This window comes from Trichosurus vulpecula, chromosome 8 (genome assembly GCF_011100635.1).
Source record: "Trichosurus vulpecula isolate mTriVul1 chromosome 8, mTriVul1.pri, whole genome shotgun sequence".
NCBI lineage: Eukaryota > Metazoa > Chordata > Mammalia > Diprotodontia > Phalangeridae > Trichosurus > Trichosurus vulpecula.
In genome coordinates, this window is record NC_050580.1 from 233,112,124 (window position 1) to 233,133,343 (window position 21,220).

The 21,220-nt window shown below is 42.5% G+C and overlaps 1 protein-coding gene across 1 annotated transcript in view; it reads left to right on the forward strand.

The window, feature by feature from the left end:
• ESRRB (estrogen related receptor beta) overlaps positions 1 to 5,463 on the forward strand; it is a 245,398-nt gene extending 239,935 nt beyond the window's left edge. The window contains exon 7 of the mRNA XM_036736273.1: positions 5,053 to 5,463. Coding sequence (XP_036592168.1) covers positions 5,053 to 5,297 — 245 coding nt within the window. The 3' untranslated portion in view covers positions 5,298 to 5,463. The remainder of the gene's footprint in view (positions 1 to 5,052) is intronic.
• The last annotated feature ends 15,757 nt before the right edge of the window (positions 5,464 to 21,220 follow it).

Sequence of the window (21,220 nt, forward strand, 5' to 3'; positions counted from 1 at the left end):
AAAGGCAGATTGGTGCTAAATTAGAAAGGATCTTAAGTTTGGATTTTTGCAATGGGAGTCATTAAAGACTTCAGAAAGCGAGTGATGTGATTAGAATGCTACTTTAGGAAGCTTAATCTCACCACAGTATGTTTGGGGCATGAAGGAACCAGAAGCAGAATGCCAGATCAGGACAAACTATCGGACAGGTAATGTGTCCCTTCACTACTCGGGTAATAGCAGTAAAAAAGAATGAGGGAACTATTATGGAGTTAGAAGAAGGCAGTACAGACTATTAATGCCCTCTTCATTTGGCTCAGTTCGTGGAGGTATGGGGGGCTTTTTTCTTTAGGAGCTGAGATGCAGGCAGAGGAGAGTGCTGGGTTCCATGATGGCTATTGTGGCCAAGGATCCCCTGGGAACTCTGCTGGCCTCTGTTCACCCTGAGCCACTGCAGTCCCAAAGTTCCCTGACAGCAGTAAAAATTCATAGTCATTGATTTTGTAATTAACAGTTTATCAATGCCATCAATACAGACTTGCTGATGGATTGCAAAGAAATTAATCCTGCAAAGTTTTTTTTTAAGACAGCTGCCAATTTCATTCTCCTTTATGGGGGTGGTGTGGGGGGAGTGAGGATGGGGAAAAGAAAGGCACACAGTAGTTGGGAATCCAGGGGATGAGACAGTGGTTCCGTATGGCCACTTGCTGGCACTCTTCCAAATAGCCTCTGGTCAGGTGCAATGGAGATCTCTTTATAACCTGCCAAGAGAGGAAGAATGGAAAGATGTACTTGATCCAACGTGTGACAAAGGCTGACCTCTCACTGGTTGCTGAACAACATTACCCCTGACCTACACTTTTCTAGCAAGGACAATGGGGCCAGTAACACTTAACCTAGAAAATGGCACTGTTACCAGGCCAGATAAATCATAGATTCTGCCACCCCTCAGGAAAACAAGACACAAGACAAGAGTCTAAGGATACAATGTGATTCTCTTAGCCAACCCCTCCCCCCAAAAAAAGGCAGAGGTAGAGGTTTAGGCTAATAATAGACTTCTGGGTCAGAGAGAAGTCTTGGTAAGTCATGCAGAATCACACAGAACCTCAGAGTAGGAAGGGACTCCCAGAAGCCATCTAGTTTAACTCATACCTGAAAAAAAATGATTCTGTTTCTCTCTACAACATACCTTACCAATGGTAGTCCAACCTTTCTTAAAAGTTTCAAGTGGTGGGGACTGATGGGGGGGAGATCCACTACTTCCCAAGGCAGCTCATTCCATTTTGGGGTACCTCCAGTTCCTAGAAGATCTTTCCTTCCACCAAACCTAAATTTTCCTCCCTGCAGCTATGACCCATTGTTCCTAGTTCCTTCCTCTGTAGCCAAAAAAGTCAGATATAATTCCTTTTCCCTGGTGGTGGAATTCAAATGAATTAACAACTGGTTCTCCACGAACCAAGCCAAGGCATCTCTCCAGCTGCTGATGAGGCAGGCGCAGGCCCCATCCCCACTAACAACCGGTTTTCTGAACTCAACCTAAAGTTAGGTACCGGTTCTACCGAACCTGTGCAAACTGACTGAATTGCACTACTGCTTTTCCCCACAATAGCTCTTCAAATACTTGAAGACAGAGATCAATCTTCAATCTTTTCTTCTCCAGGGTAAATATTCCCAGTTCTTTCAACTGATCCTCCTATGTCATGCATTTAAGGCACTTTATCACCCTATCTGCCCTACTCCAAACATGGTCCAGTTCAACAAATCTCTGGCCGTATTTGTGTTTGAATCTACCCAGAAATTATTCATTATTTTTTTTCTTTTTTAGAAACCTCAAAGTGTGTGTGTGTGTGTGTGTGTGTGTGTGTGTGTGTGTGTGTGTGTGTGTTTAATGATTTTTTTCTGGCTTTTCTTTCTCTTCCCTTGGTTTATTCCAATAATTCAACATCAGGACATTCCACTTTCATGTTTTCTAGTACATTTGTGCCCTCGAGTCAGGGTGAGAAGGTGGAGATGTTGGGGTATCCATTTATTCAGTTATTCAATAAATATTAATTAGGTGCCCACTACATGGAAAGCCCTGTACTTAATGCTGTGAAGAATTCAGAGATGGACAAGATACAGTCTCCTTCCTAAGAAACATACCATCTAGTGGATTTTTGAAGGGCAGAAGCCTAGGAAGTCAGTTTCACAAAATTATTTCATTTCCTCACAAACTAAAGCATATATTTTGAAAATCTACATGTTTATAACACAATTCTTCATCCCACAGCATGAGATCTGACCAGTTATGAATTTTTTAAATGGAGATTTCTGTATTTCAAAAAGAAAAGCTCAAATACTCCTGCCTGTCTCTCTCCGCCCCCTTAACTAAAAATGCTTTCCCTTCTCTACCTCTTGTACCTCTGTAGGCCCAAAAGCCTGAAAGGGTCTCTGGAGAACAGTAATACAGGCATGATGTAAGGCAAACTGAAGGTTTTATAGGGTCAAGGACGGAGAAACAACACGCTGATGAGCTATCCCAACAGTACTGGGCCATCAGTATTTCCTTCCTCCAAAGTTTAGCTCAGCCCATGGGCCTGGCTGTCCAGGTAGCACCACTCTACCCCATAGGTTTCTCTGCCACAATAATATTTGTAAAGCACTTAGTCCAGTGCCCGGTACACAGTAGGTACTTAATAAATGTTTGTTTCCTTCTTTCCTTCCACAAGCCCAGATAATTCAAGACACCCAAGAATCCTAACACCAGCTACAGTTGGCTTTCATCAATATTTTATGAAATATTTTGGTAACAGACTTTGCCTGCCTCATTTTGTCTTGCCAGGGTGTTCTACTCCCCATGAAATACTAGAGAAACATCAGAGAGTCAATCTGATTCGAGTTTCCTTCACCTTCTGTGATCTTCTCGCCTCCTATACCACCTCTGATATGAGTGTGTGGATATAGATAGATATATGCAAATGTATGTATGTCTATATGTAATATGTCTGCATATATACATATATATATTTTTCTATATCTATATGTTATTTCCTCTTATAGAATGTAAAGAGCTTGAGGGAGCTTGCATTTCATTATTTCATTTTTGGCCTCATATTCTTAAGTCCTAGAATTGTGCCTTACACATAGTAGGTCCTTAATAAATGTTTGCTGATTGACTGAAGTGCTAATGAACTCCCAAGCATGTATTCTGGTGTGTTATAATAATAATTATCATATTATTGTATATTTATACTATATAATATCTATTTTAATAAGAAATATATGGTATAATATAATAATACGATAAAATATATTATATTTGTAATATGATATATACTCATAGAATATAATTCATTATATACTATAATATGTATTTATAATACATCTGTAATAGAACATTTTATAGAACACATGCTCAGGAGTTCATTAACACCTTAATTAGTTATAATAATAATAGCTAGCATTTATGTAGTACTTTAGAGTTGGCAAAATACTTTAGAAATATCTCATTTTATCATAGCAGCTCTGGGAGGTAGGTGTGATTATTATCCCCATCTTACAGATGAGGAAACTGAGTCAGATGGGGGTTGAGTGACTTGCCCAGATTCACACATCTAGTTTCTGAGGCTGGATTTGATCTTAGGCGTTTTGACTCCAGGTCCAGAGCTCTATCCACCGCACCACCTAGCTGCCTCCAGAGGTATGAAATATAGTGGTAAGGGGTAGAGAGAAGCAAAGTCAGAGTCATACACAAAGCATACACAAAGCAGAAGGGAAACCAGGTATAACTCTAATGAACAGGCACTTATTAATTTCCTCCTATATTCTAAGAACTCTACTAGTAACTGGAGATACAAAGGTTGTATTCGTCCTTCATTTTCAAAGAGGACCATGGCATCAGGGGAACCATGACATGATTTGCAGTTGACTTTGATTTGAGTGAGGGAGGGCTGTGCAAGGTCACCAGCCTCTCTTTCTCCTCCAGGGTCATCTGGGTCCAGTGACCAGATATAGATCAGGATGACTGGAGATGGCTCAAGATGCAGTGGGAGGCCTTGGTCCTTTTGGGCTAAGGTTTTTTCAGGTTCTCATTTTGAGTGAGGTAACACCCATTCAGTGAATAGGCCTCCTTAAGAAGTATGTCGAGGGATGTCCCCTTTAACTAGAAAAAAATCAAGCTGGGAGGGGAAGCCCCTCAGGGTGGCTGTTCCAAAGGCTCCCCAAAGTCCCTAAACTCTGAGAATTTGCCTACATTCTCTGGAGGGAACACAGAGGTGTCAAATGTCAGTTCTACCCGTGCCTTACGGAGTGATTGAGTGAGTGACTCTGGTGGTGGAAGACAAAGGAAATACGGGTGTGGTTGTCCCTTCCACATTGCAGGGGTCAGGGGCACGGTGACCCCACAGTCTGGAAAATCTGTGTCAAATTTTTTGGTCCTCCCTTTGTACCAGAGAAGAAGTCTGAATTATAATGGTATTAAAAGATAAATATGTTGATGTTATTCACCACTATACACATATTTTGTGCATTTCTGAATTTCTAAACTTTTTCTGTGTCATCAGCTGGCCTTCGTGTTTCATCTCTGGCTTTGGCAAAACTCCCCCACAATTCCCATTTAATTTCTTATGCCTCGATATATTGAAACCACAATTGGGAAACTCGTGTTGTGGAAGAGATAATTATAATTGGAGCTGAACCTGTACGGGAATTTCCTAGTCCCATGCTCAGGGGAATAGTAGGGCTCAATAAAAGAGATAGGGTAGTATAGTGAGAAGGTAACTGAATTAGGCGTCAGGCAGCTTCAAGTCTGTTGCCTGATTTAACAGAAACTAGCTGTGTGACCTTGGCCAAGTAATTTCCTCTCTCTACCCGGCCTCAGCTGTCTCATCTGTAAAAGGAAGAGGTCGGAACAAGGAAGGTTCCAGCCCAAATATCCTATGTTCCTAAGGTTCCTTCAGGCTCACATAGCTTATTATGTCCCTAAGATCTCTTCCAGTTCAATCCTGTGATTCCAATATTTATTTGCGGGGGAGTGTTTTTTTCCCTTGCGTTAGTCACCGCCATCTTGCTCCTTGGCCTTTCTTTTCTTCACAGATTCCATGCACATAGAAGACATGGAGGCCGTGCAGAAGCTTCAAGACCTGCTCCATGAGGCCCTTCAGGACTACGAGCTGAGCCAGCGCCATGAGGAGCCTCGAAGGGCAGGCAAGCTGCTGCTGACCTTGCCCCTGCTGCGGCAAACAGCGGCCAAGGCCGTCCAACACTTCTACAGCATCAAACTGCAGGGCAAGGTGCCCATGCACAAACTCTTCCTAGAAATGCTGGAGGCAAAGGTCTGATGGTCCTGGCGCCCACTCCTAGCAAACACACAGACTCCAGCCCACAGACAGATGTGGGGAGGGAGGGAAAAATCAATCCTGTGGCCACTGGCTTTTAACTTCCAATCATTTATTATGGCTAAGAGCAAAACCGGAAGAAGTCATTTACCATCTGTCCATCTGTCTGTATGCAGAATTACATGTACAATGGGGAGTGGGGATGGGGGTGGGGCGGGAGGGGGCGGGCTGGGTTGGAGGAGGGGCTGTTCAGTTCATTTGTGATCTGTTTTTTTTTTCTTTTTGGTTGTGCTTCTTACTTCTTCATGGGCAGCCCTGAGGCCCTTGTCAATGCCAATTCCTGGAAGGAGATAGGAGATCCCTAGAGGAGGCATTGAAACTAGCACCCCCAATCAGAAGACAGCATGTACACTGCCCAATTCCTACCCCACTCGTCCTGTCCTTCCATTGCCCATGGATGTACCAGTTATGAGACGAGGGTGGGCAGAGAGGAAGACAGGAATGATGGGGAAAATTGTCCAGTAGGATTGAGGAAGAAGGAAGAGGATCCAGAGGAATTTGTTGTTCCCCCTTCCAAAGAGAGGAGATTTTGTCCAAATCTGTATTGTCAGTGGGGGCAGTGGCAGGAGGGTCAGACCTCCACCAGAGATGCTCATAGGACATTGGTCTTTTAACTTCTCTGGGCTTCTAGTCTTTTTCTTTTCACCTTAGTTCCAGGCTGCCATGTCTTCTCATCATCAGCATCACAACTCTTTGCTGGCATGGAAAGGCTAGAAGTCACATGCCCAAACACCCAGTCAAGCTCACCCAGAGTTCAATACCAGAACCCCTATTGATGAAGGAGCCACAGCCAGTGCTAATGTGCTCTCTAGCTTATCTCTGCTCTTCCAGATGAGTCCCTCCACAGGAACCAAATACCTTCCTAACTTCCTTTCCCAACATATAATTTCCTTCTCCCTTTCTCCAAGATTTCTCCTTGGCTACATATAGTCTTACCTCAGCTTGCTTGGCTGGGGTGGTTATCCAGCTAAGGTGTCACAGAAACTAAGGGAAACATTTAAATATGAAAAATCAACTGGTATATGGGGGAGGGAAGCAGGGCATCTGAACAGAAAAGAGAGACAGGAATATAAAACCCAGAAAATGTGTTCCAGCATGTAGCCTTGCATAGCACCACTAGAACTTGCTCCAGATTAGTTTTAAGGCCTTGGTGGGGCAAGGGGTCTGAATTACGGTGAGTCTAGGTGGCAAGAAAGAGGAGGAGTTTGCTGTAGTCTAGAGGTACTCAGAGTTCTCGATCTAATCTGTAGACCCTCTGAAATGCCAGGTTGAGCCTCTTTCTCTTGGAGAGATTTATATCACTTGAGAGAATAAGGATTGCTGAGTCCCAAGTCACACCAGGGTCTTTCATACTTTCTTTTGCTCCTCAAGCCATTGGGGACCATAAAAAAGAGCTGCTAAGGGGGTCCCTGGAGAATGCTCATCCAATTACTGATGACTAAGGGTCTAATAATAATCCAGCTGGAAGAGAATCATGGTATTTAGACAGTCTACCTCCTGCATCTTGGGGTCAACCCCCCTGGTTGTCTCCCCTAATCTTCTCCTTCACCACCATCCATCAACCACACCCCAGCACCTAAGGCAGGGGAAAGACAGGGAAACAGAACATTGCAGTTGGTTGTCTGGGTCCTGGTCAGCTGGTCTGGTCACAGACTTTGGTAGCTGGGAGTCAAAGAGCGAAAGTTGCTGGTGGAGGGTAGTTGGTGGCTTATCTCTGGATATCACACAGTAACTCAGGGAGATAGCTAACTGTGACCCTATTCTGCTCATGTACCTAAGAGATTAATTTCAAAGATTTTAAAAAGAGGCATTTAATTCAATCTAGTCAGCATGGTGATAGGGACAGAGCTCTGAGCTTGGAGTCAGAATGACCTGGGTTCAAATCCTGGCTCTTCCACTTACAAGTTTCCTTGACCCTGAACAAATTGTTCATCCTCTATGGGCTTCAGGCAGCTCCATAGGCTTTATCTACTAGGTTTTTAGCCCGATCTCACATTGAGAATTTCCAGTTCGATGAAATCATAGGTCATTTATGTATTTAATTCATACCAACAGACCCAGCTGCCCACGGGAAGTGAGAAAATGTCTGAAACATTGTCAGAAAGCAAAGCCCAAGGTTGCTTTCCTTATTCCAAGCTACACAGCCCTGTCCACCCCCTCACCCCACTTCCAGCATCCATCCTGATCCAACCTAAGAAATGCACTTTTAACTGCAGAGAATCTGTCACTCTCCACCCTAGGTTAAAAAGAAAAAGCCAGATGTGTCTGTGACCTCTGGGTTGTGTCTGTAGCTGGGAAGCTAATGTGGGATCACTTGATAAAGGAATAAGAAGCTATTGCGCTCCCTCAGTTACCCCTTTCAAAGCTCTGCTCCTGGCTCAGTCCTAGAAAGAACAATGCTTGGGCCTGACCCCACAGCTTGTTTATGTCATATCAGTGGTATACATATATAAGGTATATGATGAACCCCTGAAGTTGGAGAGGGGAAATAAAGGGTGCTCTGAGTTCCGCTGAAGACTCCTTTGGGCATGGAGGGGTGGGCTGAGGTTGTATCTGTAAAACCTGTTGGCTCCCTTGAGAACCTCTGATTGGGTAACATGAAAGCCCCCCATAATTAAGTAGTCCTAGAAGTGGGGGGTGGAGATTTGGGGAAGTCCTCCAAGGCCTTGAGTACATATCACCCCTGAACCCTTATAGGTCAGCTTTCCATCAGAACCAAACCCACATATCTCTGCAACCAGCTAAGGGGACCAATTGACAAGGAATTCAGTTGTTCATAAGGCCTTCCTGGTCATTTCTGGAAAAAAAAAGACCCTTCTCTTGTGATCCCACAGAAATCCTGCATGTGTTCAATGAGGGAAGGAAGAGTTAGAGGTAACTTAATATGAACCACGCCTTCTAAAGCAGGGCAGAGGGACTCCCTGCTGAGTTGGCCAAAGGGAACAAAGAAAGAAATGCTATTCCAAACACCAGGATACCAGGCATCCCCACTCTTCCACCCCTACTAACCAATCCTCCGTCATTCTGAAAGCCTGGGTACCCTATTCTCACTTGACAGACATTATCTAAGCCACATCGTGTGGCAAGGGCAGAAAAGGACAAGGCAGTCAAGAATCCTCCTGGCCCCACCACTCCAAACCACAATTCCTTCTACCCTGATCCTGAATAATTATCCAGTAGGAAGCAGTTACAGAAACTTCTCTACCCTTTAACACATCCACCCTTGTCTCTTCACCTCAACAGACTCCACCTCTGTCCTACCCCCAACAGGGCTTCTGGCATTCATTGAGACCTGACCTCCTTGTAGCAAACCAGGATGTTTGACAGACTGGCTCGATAGCGAGTTGGCAGCAGCAACATAGTAACTGTTAGGACTTTGTGTTCACATAGACTATTTCATCCAAAAACCACAAGAGAACTTCACCAGGAAGCACTATTCTCCCTATGGTTTGTCTGTAGGGAAACTGAGGCTTGGGGAGCAAAAAAGGACTTGCTAGCTTCATACTGCAAGTCAGTGGAAGCATTGGGACCTAAACCTGTACATTGCTCTTCATTCCCAGCAACGATTACTCACCCATCGACCTTCATCTATACAGTCATAAGCACCCAAAGCAATAACTCTCTCTCAGTCACAAAGCTGGGATCTGGCCATTATAACTAAGAAACCACACATAGTGCAACAATATCCCACAAGATACATCCTTAGAGTCCCAATGCTCTACCGAGTTTGAACTGAAGAAACTTAACAGAGGACAAATTGGGATGGGTTTTATGGGAATTACTCTGTGATTTCTGACAAAGAGAACTCCTAGAGGAAAAGCAGAGGATGGTTGGAGAGATGGTCCCCACTTCATCAGCAGCGAAAATTAGGCCATGGGTCTTCCTTATGGTGACACTTCCAGCACCCCCAACAGAACAGCCCTCAGCCAACCTAGTGTAAAGAACAGCTCTGACCCCAGAGGTTCAGAAACAACTCCTGATATCTGCTCCTGATCTATTCTGGAAAGAGGCATTCTTGGCTGCCGGTGCTATGGGAGACAACACAATTCAGGTTAGAAAATACCATGGGGGATGGACCTTCCAGACAAAACTGAACTTTGTCCCATTCTTGGATGCAGAGAGGACATTGTATCTCAGAATCATTGTCCCAAACAAGGTGATCATAGAACCTGTGCTTCTGCCTCCTCCCCTTTTCATTACTACTGGGGAGAAGGAGGGATCAAGAGGTTCTTCCTCTTAAATATATTCAGAACATATTCAGAACTTGCCCAGAAACCAAAAGTTATTACTGGCAATGGGAAAACTTTTGGTAAATGGTTGGCTCCATTGGATCCATCTGTAATGGAAGAAGTACAAGTGGCTCCACTTTCTGTCACCTTTGCCTGATCCCTGAGGCTGGCTCATATGTTAGGGGTGGGGATCAGGGGGTGAGGATGGGGTATTGGATGCCCAAGGGAACCTGAAGAGATGGAAATGTGGGAAGAAAGGCTCAGGGGCACTGCCATACCCCCCAAAAAGACTTAGCCTAAAGGTCATACAAAACAGCTGCTCCTGAAAAATTCTGTAAAGAAGAAATACATGCTCTAATCAATTGTATTCTTGTGGTACAGGTCATTTTGAACAAACCAAGAAATAAAATGTAAAAATCCAACCCTGGAAAAAATAGTATTTGCTGGGCTTTCTTGAATCCTCTCTCTCTCCTCCCAGAGGAACCTTAGAGATGTAGGATTTTATTATTATTTGTGTTCACTTTCCTGGCCCTGAGAGGCTCCCCTAGTTTCCACACACTGCCCTTTGCAGCCACACATCACATCAGAGAGAAGGAGATAAAAGAACAAGATGTAAGGATCATCCCTTGGAGTACAGCAAAGCACTCAGTCCCAGACCAGGTGTCACCAGGCCATGCTGGTGGCTTTAAATTGTCCAGGTAATACTCTCAGTGGTTCCCTAGGGTAGATGGAGTTGGACCTCCCCCCAAATTTTCCTCCCTGTTGAAGGTCCCCTTCCTTTTCTGCTAGACTCTAACCTCTTCATCTGAGCCGCTATCCCCAGGGAGGTAGACGTTTGTACAGGTAGCCCCATTCAGCTTCCTGTGGAAGCTTGAGAGAAGCAAAGAGACAACCTGCAGCAGTGGCTCCTAAACAAGAGAGAGCCCAAGAACCCATCCTCATGGCACAGTGGCCCCTAAACAAGAGAGAACCCAAGAACCCATCCTCATGGCACAGTGGCCCCTAAACAACAGAGAACCCAAGAACCCATCCTCATCAAACAGTGGCCCCTAAACAAGAGAGAACCCAAGAATCCATCCTTATGGAACAGAAAGGTGGGAAGAGAGAGAATCAATCAAACAAACAAATGCTGAAAAAACTTTATTTTTTGGCTCAAATGGCTTCTCAAGCTGTGAACATATTTGTAAAGACACCATCCCAATATTGCAGCATCTCTCATTTGTCTCATCTGTCTCCATGTTTTTGCAAACAACTCCCTACATATAAAATGCCATGAGACTGCTCAGCCCTATTTCCAATAAATCACAAAAGGTATATGGAAAGTTCTCTCCCCGCTTTTTGTCTTTCTAGTCCCATTTCAGGCAGAATGAACTGCCTGTGTGTCCCAGCCTATTGTTGAGAAGACCCTCATAAAAATTCAAAGGGGTAAAGGTTCTTAACATGGTCCATGAAATTTAAAAATTTTATTTTGGTAATTATTTCAGTTAGTTTCCTCTTTAATCTTATTTATTTTATTTTGTGTATTTAAACATTGGTCTGAGAAGGGACCCATCTGTAGGTTTTACCAAAGTGCTAAAGTGGTCCATGACACAAAGAAGGCCCAGCTCCAAAGTGTGTTAAAACTCTCAAATTTCGCGAGAATTCCTGCCAGTGTTTTAGAACATCTACTCGACAGTAAAGCCTGAAGGAGAACAAGTTGGGAAGAGGGGTGTTCTCATAATGTAGACATGAGAGGCAATCTGGGGAACAACATTTTGTGACATGATTTGGAGAACGGTGTGGAAAGGTTCCCTCTGCTCAAGTCCTCTTCTGATTCCTGGTTATGCTGTGGAGGTGACTGTTGACTCCCTGATGAGAGGGTAAGCTCCTGGAGGACAGGGACTATCTTTTTGCCTTTTTTCATGTCTTCAGTGCTGAGCACTGAGTCTAGCACATAGTAGAGGCTTAATAAATGCTTACTAATTGATTGTCTGGGCAGCTAAGAAACACAGTGGATAGAGAACTGGGCTTGGAATCAGGAAGACTCATCTTCCTGAGTTCAAATCTGGCTTCAGTCACACTAGCTGTGTGACCCTGGGCAAGTCACTTAACCCTATTTGCCTCCATTCCTCATCTGTAAAATGAGCTGGAGAAGAAAATAACAAACCACTCCAGTATCTTTGTCAAGAAAACTCCAAAAGGGGTCATGAAGATTCAAACACAACTGAAATGACCAAAAAAGCAGCGATCAACTGACAAGACCATGCCAGTGGAGTGCAAGGTCTGACTGATCCTACCAAGTCAAGAGATGGTGTAACCTAGTGAAAAGAGCGCCAGTCTTGGATTCAAGGTCTAAGCTCAATACCTCTCTCTGCTGTTTTAATTAATTGCATAAAAACTTAGGCAAGTCCCCTTCCAGGTCTCAGTTTCTCTATCTGTAAAAATTAGGGGTTTAACCTCTAAGTCCCTTCTAGCTCTAAATCCCATGAAAGGTTTGTGTATGGTCTGGTGACATTTGTCTGTTGTCTGAGGACCAGAAGGCAAGCAGGATTCAAATTTGGCTTCAGACACTTATTAGCTGTGTGACCCTGGGCAAGTCACTTAACCCTGTTTGCCTCAGTTCCTCATCTATAAAATGAGCTGGAGAAGGAAATGACAAACCAGTCCAGTATCTTAGCCAGGAAAACCCCCAATGGGGTTACAAAGAGTTGGGCATGACTAAAAAATGACTAAATAACAACAAACGAAAGCATTTGCATAGTGCTTTAAGGTTTGCAAAGTGACTTTATAAATATTAACTTATCTTCACAATAACCCTGAGATATAGGTACTATTATTATCCCCATTTTACAGAAAAAGAAACTGAGGTGGACAGAAGTTAAGTGACTTGCCCAGAGTCATACACCTAGTAAGCATCTAAGGCTGGATTTAAACTCAGTTCTTCCTGACTCTAAGTCCAGTACTCTATTCACTGCAGCACTTAGTTGCCTCAATTTGGAGCTAGAAGGTATTTTGGAGACCATCTAGCCCTTTATTTACAGATGAGGAAACTGAGACCCAGAGAGTTGAAGTGACATAACAAGATCACATAGGTAGTAAGTGGCAGGAGTGGGATTTGAACTCAGATCTTCTGACTTCAAACCTACTGTACCTGGTATGATATATAGTATGGTCCTAATAAATATTTGTTGAATTGAAATTATTCACACTATGGATTATTTTCAGACAGCATTCAGGTCACCCTCTGCACTGATACCCCAAGCATTTCCAACATACTTGCCACTATATCCAAATCATCCAGCCCTTACCTCTCTCTACCCACCCATGGCTTTTGCCTACACTTGGGGATCAAAAGTAGCAGCCTAAATAAAACAGAATTGGGAAGGTAACCATGTTACCAAATTAGAACGAATTCTAAAGATAAATATGAAGTGTGTTTCAATTTGAGGCTGTGTGCCTTCGTTGGTGTGAACCAAACATTTATCAATTGTTGCTCATTTAATCGAGTGGAAAGACCCTTACCATTATTCACGTAACTATCCTACCTTTGACAGATCAAGGAGCTAAGACATAGCATAGAGAGAGGGACAGAAACTCTGTAATAACTTTGTACTACAGAAACTCTGTAATAAGTTGTGAAAACTGGGAGCAGAGCCTTCCTTAATAACCCATTTCAGGATCAACATCTCTCGATATCCACAGTCTCATCCTTATGAGCCTTTCCTTAAGCCCTCTGCTATTTTGGTTTAAGCCTCTTTTTTCTTGTCCTATTCTATGTTCAGTGGATGTAGGATGTCCAATGACACTACCTTCTACATACTCAAAGTCATATGTATTTTCAGGATTAAAGTGACCTTAAATTCATTTTGACTTGGCAGCATTTACAACCCCTCTCTCCATACCTGGAGATGCCTTGTTAGGCAGCAAAAGAAAATCAGTGCCCACCAGGCACTTCTCCCCCTTTTCTACTGGTGAGTCACTTACGGGAAGGAACAGCCATGTTTTATGATTGTTCAATTTTTCCTGAGAGGAATTCTAAGTCCTTCACTATCTCTTCCAGTCTCATTGGAATAGAGACATAACCCATAATTTACAGAAGAAAGATCCCTGTTGTGATGCCAGATCAACAGGAAGTGGAGAAATTCAGGAGATTAAAACCCTGAAATAATAGAGCCCTCCAGACCTTTAAGACATTTAGTCCAATGATGTCATTTTATTGATGCCCACAGAGGGCAAATGATTTCTGTGTTTGTCATAAAATTTAGAGCTAGAAGGAACATTTAAGACCTTCCTATCCAAACATCTCTTTTTGCAGATGAAGAAAGTGAAACCCATTTGCCCAAGATCCCCCAGCTCATTAGTGGAAAGGTTGGGGCTGGAATAGAGGTCTCGACTCCTGATCCAGTGCTGTAGAAAAATATCTTGTAATCTTTTATTTTTGTACCACATGTGCCCCTGTATTATATGTGTTTCCCCATAATCCCTGCTCCTACCCCCTGTATTGAACCTACCTTTGTAACAGCAACATTTAAATAGAGTCAAATGGCATAGCAACCACATTTAACAGTATATACAAGGTGGGTTTCCTTAGCAGTCTCTCCAGCACTAAGATCATTCATTACGATTCATTAGAATTCAACTGGTGGTTTTGGGGTTTTTTTGTTTGTTTTTAGCATTGGTTAGCAACTCCAAGAGTTGCTGAATCTGCTTTCGGCTGTAGCCAAAATGCCCGATATTGTCTCACTCACACTATTTCAAATCCAAATAAATAGTACTTTACTTACCTGGCTAGTATTGGCATAGGGGGTACAGTGCTGGACTTGGAGACAGGACAACCTGAATTTAAATCCTGTCTTAGACACTTATTGGCTCTGCCACCCTGGACATCATTCAAATCATTTTCCCATCTGCAAAGTGGGGAATGCTTTTGGCTATAGCGCATAGCTTTACAGTGTTAATGTTGTCTTACCCATCCTATCTCAATTCTCTTCCCCATTTTCCTGCAGAAAGGATAAGTGGCTACAGTCATAGACAACCCTTGTCATAGATGGGGGCAATCTTCTGCTTACCAGCAGCCTGGGTCATCCCCACCACCCAGTTTTCTGTACTGCCATTCTCAAGCTGCTGAAGAAAATCCTGAAACTGTGGAAGCTGAATTCACTACAGATTCAAATTATTTGAGTTCTACTGCTCAATCACTACGGAATAGAAATCCTTTTATTCATCTCTATTTGGCTACTTATCCAGAACAGTAGCTAGCTAGGGTTACCAGAGCTTTTTTTCTGGGCACCAAAATTTAGCGGTTACAAAAATTTAACACATATACTCCTTCAGCGGTATAGAAGTCACTAGAATAACCAATCTTCTCCCCCATTCAAATATATATGTCTTATTTCTTATAAAAAAATTTTACCATGAATTACAAAATTTCTTTGAAGGTTCATTTGTTGCTGCCTGCCCCAGACACCAAAAATGCTATAACTATCACACTCCCTACTTTGGCTCTTCCAAAGCAAATCTTTTTTTTCTCAAGCTTCTAATTCCAATCTCCGCAACCCCACTCCTTCAGCAGATGACCTCCTCCCTTACATTACTAAGTATATTGAAGCACCACTGTTTTACCTTACCAAATTTTATTCATGCTTCAAAGTCTCTCTAGTATATATCTCATCTTTCCTCCTTTGTACCAGTATCAAAGGATGAAGTAGACTTCTTTTTATCAAGACTAACTCCTCTACCTAGGCTTTTAATCACATTCCTGTCCATGTCCTTCTGGACCTTGCGCCACTGATCATTCTTCATCTATCTTCTCCATCTATCTTCCAGTCTGTCCTTAACTACTCACTCCCTCTCTTCAACCCACAAACACATACAGGTCTTCCTCAGTCTTAAAATAAAAACAAAGACAAAAAACTTCCCTTGACCCTGCCATCCCCATAGGCTAACATCCTATATCTCTGTACCCATTCACCGCTAAACTCTTAGAAAGAACAATACTATCTACAATCTCTGTTTCTTCTTCTTGAAGCCTGGTTTCAGACCACACCACACTCCTGAAATTCCTCACAAAGTCATTAATGTCCCCTTAATTGCTCAGTCTGATGATATTTTTCTTTAGCCCTCATTCTCTTTGACATCTCTGTACCTGTCAACATCACTGACCACCGCCATCCCTTACAAACGCTAATCAATTTCCATGGGATCAGTGATCACCTCTACACTGACAGTTCCCAAATCTATGTAGTCTTCCCTATATCCTCTACTGAACTGGCTTCATCTCTAGCTGTCTGCTGGGTATTTCTCCTGGATGTCTTGTTTCAACTCAAACTCAACACATATAAAATGTAACTCATCACTTTCCCCAATAAACCTGTCTCTCCTCCCAACTTCCTTATTTCTGTTAATGGTACCATGGCACTCCCATTCATCCACGTTTGAAACCTCAGAGTTATTTCTGACTTTCCCCTCTCACTTAACCAATCAGCTGTCATCTCCACCTTTCCTATTCCTCCTCTTTCTTCATCTACCCCAGATGGAAGTTTTCTCTCCTTTCACAAACTTTCCTAGTGAATCCAATCTGTATCTTTCCTTTGTCCTGAATTCCACTTTGTATTATATGTGCACAATACTTAACCCACATAGCAAAATGTAAACTCCTTGAGGGCAGAGACTATATAATTTTTTATCTTTTCATCCTGGCACAAAGCAGACCTTTAGTAAGTGTTTTCTTAATAAACTGAATTGTTTCACACAAAGGAAAGGCAAAGAGGCCACAGGCCTTGAATATAAGCCAACCCCACAAATACAACTTTAACAAACTTCCTTCTTGACCTGACACTGGCTAAACACTGAAACTAAACATATTTTGTTTTTTTTTCCTAGAATTAGAGCCACCTGGAATCTAAGAGATTCCCACTGCCTCACAAAGCAAATCAAACTCAGGTTTTATGTAATCAGAGGTGAAAAATTTGTTTTTATTAAGTCATCAGCATTTTTTAAGCATCTACTGTGTCCTGGGTAGTATGCTAAGGCCTGGTAATATAAAGAAAGGTGAAATCAATTCCTGCTCTTAGCTCATAATCTAATAGGGGAAACAGCATAAAAATAATTATATGTATCATAGACACACACACACACACACATACACACACACACACACACACACACACACATATATATATATATATATATATATATGTATGTATGTATGTATTTTCTTCTTCAGTCTTTCAGTCATGTGGATCATAGCCTGCCGATACTGTCCATGAGGTTTTCTTGGCAAAGATACCAGAGTGGTTTGCCATTTCCTTCTCCAATATATTATGTATATGTATATTTAGTTATGTAATATATATACATGCACATATAACATATTATGTAGAATTTTTATTTTATGCACACATACGGGTATTTGTACACATATATGTGTTCACATATGCACTTTATATATGTCCATATTTGGTGTATACATGTGCCTGTATACATAGCATGTATGTGTTTCATGTGCGCATGTGTATACATGTGTGTGCATGTCTGTATATTATAAACTAGAGATAATCTCAGAAGAAAGGCACTAGCACTGAGGGGGAAAGGCTTCTTGCAAATCAGGAGAGGCTTAATCAGCAAAGGCTTTTCCCAAAAAGTGGGATTTTAGCTGAGACTCGAAAGAAACCAGGGAAGCCAGGAGGCAGAGGTGATGAGGGAGAGCATTCCAGGCATGAGAACTGGCAGTGAAAATGTCTAGATCCAGAAGATGGCATGTCCTGTAGGAGGAACAGCAAGGAGGCTAGTGTCCCTCGATCATAGAGTAGGTGGAGGGGAGATCAGAAAGGTAGAAAGGGTCCGGGTTAGGGAGGGCTGTAAAAGAGTGTTTTATATTTGATCCTGAAAGTATCCTTATTGTTGTTGTCATTCATTTTCTTTTTATAGCAAAGCTTTTTATATAGCGGTTTAGGTCATCAAGTACTTTGTTCCAAGTGATGTAGTGGAAAGAACATTGGACATAGAGCGAGGAGACGGCCTGGGTCCTGGCTCCGACACCATTTAGCTGGGTTCAGATTATTTCCTTTCTCCAAAATCCAATTTCCCCATCTGAAAAGGGGGATAGATAGTAATACGTGAACTATCTTCCTCATGGGGTTGTTAAAAGGAAATCACTTTGTTAGTTGTATAAATATGAGCTACCATTCCATGGTCAGTATCCTTGCCTGACCCCCTCACACGATCCTCAGTGTCTCTGTCACAGACAGGGCTGAGCATACCATGGGGCTGATCCGATGAAACATATGTGATGTTCAGGTATAGTTAGACCTTGAACGTTCATTTCCCTTCTCTATCCCTTAGTTTCTTCAACTGGAAAATGAGGGAGTTGGGCCAGATGACCTCAATGATCCTTTCTAGCTCTAAAATCCTATGGACTTATTATCTGACCTGTGCAGAGGGGTTGGGCAAAAGAGAAGGGGTTAGGAGAGGATGGTTCCTGGGAGCCTATAGGAAACTTTTCAATTTCCCTCTAGCCTGCCTTCTCTGGCAATTGCTTTGTTTAAAATGCAAAATGCAGAGGTGTTTAGATGACATATCGGCATCAATCACTGGATGCAAATGCAGGCCCAGGAAGAGAAGGCTCCCTGTAAGTCACTCCTCAGATGTGTGCCAGCCACTGGGGGCAGCCAGAACAAGGTAAGGCTGGGTGATAGGAGAATGCTTGGTAAAGAAGATTGATAAAGGGTTGGAGGGAACCCAGAGACCCAGGCAAGGGGCAGGATTACACACATGCCCAAGAAATAAGGTCAGCTCCACCAAAAGCATTTACATAGACCTCAGAGATCGGGCCCAGGAGTGAACTCCCTTAGGGAAGCTGTCTGCTTCTTGCTGCTGGAAATAATGGGGACAGTTGAAGGATCCCCTCTATTTGGGGTCGGAGGACATAGGGTTGAAGACTTCCCCTGTGATTCCTATGACCTTAGGCAAGTCACTAAATCTATGTAGGGATTTATAGGAGCTGCACTCAGGACTTCTGAGATCCCTTCAAAATCTAAATTTCAGGACTTAAATCAGTATTTGACTCAAGTTCGAAATCCTATGAACCTTAGGTGCTGTCCAACACTGGGACGGTGAATCATAGTTCCACAGAGTGATGAGAACTGTGATATTTACAACTCCACAAAATTCAGCCTTGATTCCCTATGTTCTTACAATATCTTCTCATTGTTCCCTTTCTCCCCAACTATACCAGATTGTCTCCAAAGGGAGTCAGTGTGGTGTGATGAAAAGGTCACTAACCTGGGAGTCAGGAGGTCTAGGGTGGAGATTCAGATCCGGCACTAATAATGTGCAGTGTGATCACGGCCAAGTCCTTTCCCTTCCTTGAGACTCAGTTTACCCAACTGTAAAATGGAATATTTGAACAAGATGGCTTCTGAGATCTCTTCCAGTTCCAGATGTATGATCTTTTCATTTCCTTTTCCCTAGACAATCAGCAAAGTCTTCTCCAGAGGCAACTTTATAACATTTTTTTCTGTATTGTGAGTGGGTTACCTCTAAACCAGAGGTTCTAACCTGGGATCCATGGGCATGCTAGATTTTGAGGAGCCCAAAAACATGCCTGAGGGAAAATTATATCTTTATGTTAATATAAAATTTACTAGCTGTGTGACCCTGAGCAAGCCACTTAACCTTGACTGCCGTATGTGTGTGCATAGCAACATATGTGTATATATGTATATGTATATATATACACATGAATGTATGTATATATTATGTGTGTTATATGTATGTGTGTATGTATGTGTATGCATATATGTATATGTATATAATTATTTACTTTAGGTATTTAAAAACATTCTGCTGAGAAAAGGTCCATAAAGCTTCATCAGACTATCAGAGTCCATGACACTAAAAAGATTAAGACCCCTCCAGTCTAAGTAAATTAAGCACTGATAGCAAGACCTTTCTAAGACACTGGCTCAGTGGAGCTATCAGTCTCTAAAGAAGTTGCTAAGCCCCCAATAGCAGCTTACATAGGAACTTTTGCTAATTCTCCAATGCTAAATCCACATCAAAAAACAGGAAATATTTTTTCAAGGATTTCTTAAAATATGAGTGAAAAGTTGTGAAAATTTGGCTATTAGCCACAATGGAAGTATAATGAGGATGATAAAAAGGTATAAATTTTAAGTAGGCATTCCCAGTGATCATATAAATAAGGAGATTTCACCATAATTACCAGTGCCTTTTTAGATACATGCTATCTCCCCAACTGCAATTATCCCTTCCACAGCATGACTTTCTCCATCATGGTTTCAATATATCATGGGGCAGCATAAGAAATCAAATAGGAATTTGGGGGGAGTTTTGCAGAAGCTGCAGACAACACCAGTACAACTCTACTGAAAACTCTACAGACAACTTCTACTGATGTTGACGCGGATGGCAATTACTCCCACTAAGACGTCTGCTTCTTTTTCTATGAAGTGATCAAGGCCAGCCTATCTTTTCCCAGCAGCCCAAGCACATTCCCGTGAAGTGTGTAACATCACTTAAGAGGTAGGAATAACGGAGGGCTGCACCTCCACTCCTTGACTGGCTGGCACTATTCCTCTTCCTTTCACCCAGAAAAGTATAGATAAACTCCAGGGCAAATGTCACCTTACCTTCTAAGGTAGTCCAAACTTCATCAGTGTGGTGGAGCACTAGGAACAGAGGTGTGGCTGTAACAAGGGATAGCTCAGAGACTGCTAGCCAATCATACAAAATCAATATCTTTTTGCTGCCCAATAATACTAAAAAAGAATAAAGTTTTGAGTCAAAGTAGTCAACAAAGGAGATACAGAGAACAGAAAAGACTCAAGGCATAGAAGACTCAGTCATGGCAGGAATCAAGATGTAGACCTTGGTATTGTTGAATATTGTTGAATAGTCTTTCTTATGGAAACATGCTACTCTCCATGGTGCTTCTACTGATCATCCACGCCTGGGTCATTGGTAGGGTCCCAACAATTATGTATCTTCCCCTGAGCTATAACTAGGAACATTTTTTTCACCTGGGGTACAGACATTTGGGGAAGGTAGGTGATGTGCAACTAAAGAGAGCAGTTAGACCACAGGACTGTTCAACCTTCAACCCCTTACAGAGTGAGGGCTGGGTAATAGAGACAATAATAGAGAGGCACCATGGCAATGGAACCCTAAGAAGGAGGATTGGGGAGGGGACAATAGAGATTCAGGGTCATCAAGAGGAGGAGATATCCTCCCTTTCTCTGAGAGTGTTTGTTCTATGGGGCAGTAAGGAAGGGTCACAAGGACAAAAGTTCCTGCAAGGGTGAAAGTTGCTATGAGAAGGATACATGCCCCACAGGATTCTGGAGCTCTGGGGCAAAGCCCTGATTACTTCATTCTAGGTATAATTCTGTTTACCTCACTAAACAAACCATAATAAACCTTTCCAAAGGTATATAAAAAACTTCTTTGCATTACAAGTCGAGCAGTGTATCAGTGAGCATGATACATAAGGATCATTCAGGAATCATTATCAGGTCAGATTCTGGCACCATTGGTATTAACTGGCAGCGCCAACTATGCTTTGGCACAGAATCTGTACTTATATTGAACCTTGGGATATGGCTCCGTCAATGTGGTGAAGGAAAAATTAGAAAAACC